Source organism: Arachis ipaensis, chromosome B07, assembly GCF_000816755.2.
Source record: "Arachis ipaensis cultivar K30076 chromosome B07, Araip1.1, whole genome shotgun sequence".
Taxonomy (NCBI): domain Eukaryota; kingdom Viridiplantae; phylum Streptophyta; class Magnoliopsida; order Fabales; family Fabaceae; genus Arachis; species Arachis ipaensis.
The window spans coordinates 25,625,245-25,631,741 of record NC_029791.2 but is presented as its reverse complement, the minus strand read 5'-3'; the positions used below and the strand labels follow the sequence as shown (position 1 = coordinate 25,631,741).

General features: G+C 36.5%; 1 protein-coding gene across 3 annotated transcripts; it reads right to left on the bottom strand.

The window, feature by feature from the left end:
- On the bottom strand, positions 544–5,820 carry LOC107608976 (crooked neck-like protein 1). 3 transcript variants are annotated; one of them, XM_016310784.2, is made up of 10 exons: positions 5,575–5,820; positions 5,377–5,438; positions 3,537–4,212; positions 2,746–3,362; positions 2,577–2,642; positions 1,973–2,117; positions 1,670–1,888; positions 1,308–1,500; positions 1,016–1,211; positions 544–918 (listed from the first exon to the last, which is right to left on the bottom strand). In XM_016310784.2, exons 3-10 carry the CDS (start codon positions 4,074–4,076, stop codon positions 801–803), a joined length of 2,094 nt encoding a protein of 697 aa, XP_016166270.1. In that variant the 5' UTR covers positions 4,077–4,212; positions 5,377–5,438; positions 5,575–5,820; the 3' UTR covers positions 544–800. The 3 variants fall into 3 exon arrangements, 2 of the variants coding, with proteins under 2 accessions (XP_016166270.1, XP_020963175.1); XM_021107516.1 differs by having other exon boundaries at positions 5,377–5,435; XR_002351286.1 differs by lacking the exons at positions 544–918; positions 1,016–1,211 and having other exon boundaries at positions 1,670–1,908.

The window sequence follows — 6,497 nt, the reverse complement described above, 5'->3', positions numbered from 1 at the left end:
TCGTATAAAGAAATTACTTAGACGTTCTTTGGTATCCTATCAAGCGTAGATCTGCTACTTTTTTTTTAATAAATATCAGGCATACGTAAAAAAAATTAACGTACAAATTAATTATTCGTATAAAATATATATTAAAATATAAAATATATATTAAAATACATGAAACAACACATCTGATTTTCAATTTGCACATACTATTTTGTTTTTCTTTTTTCCTTTTAGTTTATTAATCTTTTATAACATGATTAAAAATATATAAAATTAATATATTCACCTGAGCAATACACATTACACACAGCCAAAAGAAAACGAGGGCGACGAATTGCAACTCATTCGTTATATGTATATTGTATGGTTTGGCTAGAAAACGAGACGCAGAACATTCTGAACTCGTATAATATTAATATTCCTGGTCTTTGTGACCAAATCTTCCAAAACGGTCGGAATAGAAATGGCGATGAAACTCAATTAAAAAAATAAAAAATAAAAAGCTGCCTTGTTGGTTTCTTCGTCTCTAAGCACAACCAACTCTTGATCCTTTTACCTCAAACCACAATCGCTCCTAATGATTTGCACATAATCAGTTCATAATCTGCCAAACTAGGTACAAGCAAATTTGGTTTTGTAGATTAACATTTGTCGGCCTTGGATGAAACAGTGAATGTTATAAAGACGTAACTGGGCTAAGTTGTAGTCACCATAACTGTATTCAACAGTTTCGATTTTAACAATAACCCATCCGTAATCACTTGAACACATATATATACATGTGACAAACAAGACAAAAGATGAAAATATTGTTAGTTGTCACCAGAAGACAATTTTTGCTTCTTCTTCCACTGGTATGCAGCTTCTAAGATCTTAAGATTAGTCGTCTGAATTTCTTCAGGGAACAAATAGTCGATGAATTCTTCAATTCTGCCAAATCAAAAGAATCGAGTTAATATGAAATCTAATAAAGGCTTTTATAACCAGAATGGCAAAAATAGGATATTGAAAGTAACAAAATACAAACCTGGCAGAACCATCTTCAGTAGTAACTTGTCTTCTCTTCTTCAGCTTCTTCGGCAGCTTAGACTGGACTAAGCTAACATCACCAAGCTCCCCAGAAGAAGCCTCCATGTTGAGCCATTTCTCCAATAGCATTGCCCTTTCTTCCTTCAGTTCCGGAGCTGACGATCGGAAATAGTTAAGAGCTTCCTCAAACACCCCTGATTTAAGCACGAAACAGAAGTAGAGTGAATCAGGATATCATTCCACTTCAGATCAAAGAATAAACAAACAACAAAAGCATCGGGATCACATACTTCTAGCACGCTGAAGGCATTCCCTCTTTTGCTCTTCTTCTGTCAAGTCTAAACTGTTCTGATCTATTGCCGTTGCCTCGAATTCTGCATAGCTTATCCATACCTTCAAGTGCTTTGTTCTATTAAGAAGCCTTTCATAAAGCACTCTTGCTCTCTCAAATTCGCCTTCTGCAGTCTCAAAGTCAATATATGCCTGTTTTGAAATCACAAATTGATAGACAGGTTAGCACAAATATGCATGTAGCATATTAGAAAAATTATGCATTACATAAGATGTCATAATACATAAGAGAAAAGAAATGATGAAAGAATGAGATCACAAGAATGGTTAGGCATTGATTGGTGCAAGGCAATAAATGTACCTTCCACAATAGCTCAGGCATATCCAATGCTGGCTGCGCGATTGCAAGCTCGAATATTGCTCTAGCTCGATCAGTCTCAGATAAAGATCTCTCCAATTCTGCATACTTGCTCCAAGCATAGCAATTTTCAGGCGACCACTCCAGATACTTTTCATATAGTTTTCTGCATCTATCTATGTTACCAAGCTGCAGTTCTATCTCTATATACTTCTTGAAAATCTGTTGTCCAGAGAGCAGGGCTGTGTAAGATAACCATGCTTCAATAAAAAGACATCATTGCATTTACATCAAAATATGTATTACCTTGTCTTTTGGAGCCTTTCCAATGGCATTTCCTAATATCTGTCGAGCACCCTTGAGATTCAGCTGACGTATTTCAAACTGGGCTGCTAGAAGCCATATCTTTGCAAATGAAAACTTACTGTGTGGTATCAAGTTGAGACACTCCCTATAAGAAAGCCAGCCACAAAGAGGAGCAGCAGTGTCAATATACAATACAAAATATCAACATTGGAGTTGGCTTCAATACCACAGATGTGATATTCATTCATAATTATTGAAATTGCAGTGCTATGACCATTATCCAAATCAAATCACTATATGTTAGACAAGGTTATGCTATATCATAAAGCTAATTACCATGGCGACTCCAACCAATCAATTTGATAGGGTTCAAAATTGAATCTATTTGAGTTTACGGTATCTCGAAGCACATAAGATACTTTAAATGCAGATGTATATTGGTATAGGACAAGGAGGGTGAAACTTTTATGCAAGAATTTGTGTTTAACATTACTACTACTATAAAAAGAATACAATAAAAATTATGATTTAAAAACAAAACCGTAAGAAATTTTAGAAGAATTCCAAAATTAATTTCTGAACTTCAGTAATACAAGGCACAAACCTGTATACATCTCTTGTTCGATCCACATCTTCAGCATCAAGCTCTTCGTAGAGTGCATAATTAATCCTAAGTAACACAGACAAATGGCAAATATTAGGGGCAAATGAAAAAAAGTAAAAATCCTGAATATAAACATATTAAGGAATAAAGGTATTAAAATCAAGCATACCACAAATAGATGTATCGCTGCCAGAATCGCTTCTCCTCTGCGGGAGGAACATTTGCTATAGCTCTCTCATAAACCTCCCTGATCCTTTCCTTGTTGCCCACACTCTCCTCCAATCGTATATAGTCAAACCATGAATCATAGTTCAACGGATTTTTCCTTACTTCATCTTCATACTGAAACCTTCTTTTGCCAACAATAGCATCCTCAATCCCTTCCCTATCACCATACTGCTTCTCAAATGCCACAAACTTACGGTACAAGTCTTCTGCCCTCCCCTTGGGGATATGATCAAGGGCAAACTTATATATACACCTTGCACGCTCAGTCTCCTTACATCTCTCCTCAAACTCGGCAAAAGCAACAAACAGCTGCTCAGCTTCCTCATCATCAGCAAGCTTCTCCACTGCTCTCTCATAAACATTCCTAGCCTTTGCCACCTCCCCATTTTTCATCTCAAACTTGGCATACCGAATCCACGCCCCAACCCTAGGGTGGCACTGCACAAAACGCTCGAATATCCCCCTAGCTCGCTCAATTTCGTTATACCTAAGCTCAAACTTGATGTAAGAGAGCCATCCCTGCTGATCAGGCATCCACTTCATCCACCGCTCAAAAACCTGCCAATGTGAAAAGTCAAGTTACTTACACTTTCATATAATCAGTTATATTTGTTAGCTATTTATCTGTTTCAACTTATGCAGCAGTAGTATTAGAGAGATATAAAGCTTGATGTTAGATAAACTGTAATCCATGTGTGAGTAATTTATTCAGTTTGCTCACTCATAGAATACCTGCCTGGCGCCAGCGACATTGCCGAGCATCTCCTCCATATGTATATACTTGTACCATAACTGGTCAACCCTCGGGAGGAGGGTGACAGCGCGGTCCCACACATTGCGTGCATGGTTGATGAACTTGTTCTTCATCTCCACCTCTGCATACTTGAGCCAAAGGGTGTGGTTCTTGTAGTCAACTTCCAGTGCTCTCTCCCAAACGGAGCGTGCTCGCTTGAAGTCCTTCTGAGACTCTTCCCACTGTGCATACTTAATCCACACGCCAATGTTCCATCTCACACGCCGAATTAGGTCCTCAAACTCTTTGCGCTTGCGGAGGCGGTACTCGCCAAGCTCAGTGGGGTCGGTGATCTTCTGCTTTGGCGGGCGGATCTCAGCCTCTTGCCGCTCCCGAGCCTCCCGTAGAATCTGCTCCGCTGTGATTTGAATTGGAGCAGGTGTCTTGTTCTTGACCCTCGTTGGCCGTGGAAGCTTCACCTCAGTGTCCTTCCGCGTGAGGTAACCCAACGTTGGGTCTGATTCTTTTGACAAAGACATCGCCCCAGTTGAAGGGTGCAGTAAAACAAAGGATTTTGTTGTTAGAAAATGGCGGTTGCGGAATTTGAAGCGTTGGTTTAGTCAGCTACAATTTCTTTGTCCAGCTGCTTTGGACTTCACATGTCCTATGTTCCAGCTGCATTATAAATTACAAATTGAAAGTTGAATTCAGCAACATCACATAACAAATGCTAAGTTGAGTTCTTGTTTTACATTATCTTGATGATGTGCCCGGTTCCCAAAACATCAGTATGTGGTGAGGGCAAATTCTAACTAATTACTTAACATTAGAATAATTTTAAACAAATGCTATATCAAATTATCAACTTTGAACTTCACAAAAATTAACTAGCAAATAAGGAAAAATAACAAGGTTTTGTACCTATCTGGCTAGAACAGCAACAGTCGAGAGAGAAAGAGCAGAGCGGATAAGGTTTTGTTTAGAAATCCCTTTGTATCATAATCTATATCTCAACCTCTCTTCCTTTTCTATTTTATTTTTAACTCATTTTCTTCTCAACATCACTATTAGTTTGTAATTCAAATTGGTTCCAAAGAGATCCCAGAGATTGTATTTCTTCTACTTCTCAACTTTTTCAATTATGAAAAATAATAATGTTCTGTGTGATATTATAAATTAATGACTGCAGACCATCATCAGCAAGAAACTTATTACATTGTGTTTAATGAAGATGGATTAGTGAACATAAATGGCAAGCAAAATAGAAGTAAACTAAGGCCTTCATCCTTCCATTCGTGTTTTAATTAAATTCAAATGACAAGCAAATCAGAAGCAAATTAAGGTTTGAGAATGTTAATTAGTTCATTCTTTCATAAAGCAGCAGGGTTTAGTCACAAAGATTAAAAAGCACTCGCTGAATCGATAAAAGTTTAATCACACACTGTATTTTCATCTCATAAGGAGGCAAAACCAGAACTAATCTAATAACATAAATAGATGAACAATTAAATTTTAAAATTGACCTAATCCATATTCTTAACAGATCAATATTCAATAATCAATTACTCAGAAATCAAGATATCGAGAGGCACAGAAAAGTAGCAGAAAAATCACACCATCAATCCCAATTCAGTTAGGGAAATTCTAATGCCAAAGTTCTATCATTTCGAAAATGACACGAAACACCATACGAAATACCATAGTTTAAAAATAAATAAATTCAATTTCCAGAGGAAGAAAAAAAAAAGAGTATTTGGATAAAATAAAACAGGAGACACAAATTTAGGTTCTAGAAAGAGAAAGAACAACTAATAGAAGATGAAGAACGAGAACGAATACCTAAGTTTCTGGGTGTTCGTTGCGGTGCCGGCAGCAGAGTTTGCAGGCGACGGCGGAGGCTGCTGGTGGATAGAAATTTTAACAAAAGCAAAAATAAACAAAGACAGAAAAATCAGCAACCCAGGATCAGATATCAGCAACTCAGAATCAGTAAAATTAACAAAATAAGAAAACATAAATTGAAGCAGCTTTGCTTACGCCGGCGAGGGAGGAAGGGAAGGGACGGCCAGGGAGAAAGGAGAGTGAACTCGGACAGAGAGAGGGGGCCTCGAAGACAGGATTGACGCGAGAGAGAGAGAGGGGGCTCGACGAAGAGGACAGAGACACGAGTTCAGGGAGGCCGATGACGACGAGGAAAGAGGCGGGCTTGACGACGAGGAAAGAGGCGGCGACGCCAATAGCAGCTCCGAGCAGACCTGGCGACGCGAGGTGAAGAGATTCAATTATATACTACAAAATATTAATCCACTGAAAAAAAGTCAACAACAGAAACACATATATCCTCCACAACAATGTAATCTGGATTCCGTTTGACGCCGTTTTGATTCTGAATGGAAGAATCGGGCCTTTAAAAAATTGGGTTTTAATTTGGTTTTTTGTAGAATAATTTTGGGGTTAATCGATCGGTTTTTGTTAATTTAGTTGAACCGACTGATTCGGTTTGATTTTCAAAATCTTGGTAAAAAAAATTATTTGTTTGTATTTGTAATTTTTAAGGTTTATTTATAGAGATAGGATATTAATAAAGGAACATAAAAATATAAAATTATATTTGACAAATAAGATATAAATAGAAAAATATTGTGTCTAATAATATTAAATTAGTGTATTTTGTGTTTATCTTAACAGAAAAGACACAGAAAAATTAATAAAACACAACTTGTTTTTTATTTTTTTCTTTTATTATTCTGGTTAATTTTTCATAATTATATTTTTTATTATTATATTTTTCTTCTCAAATTTTTTGAATAAAAAAAATGAGAATAAATTAGATTTTTATAATTTATTTTAGTTTATTACCAAATAGAATACAAGAATACAAAATTTTGTTTCTTTGTCATTTGTGTCTTATTCTCAGTGTCTTGTCTTATTCTGTTCTAAAAAACAAGCGCAACATAAAA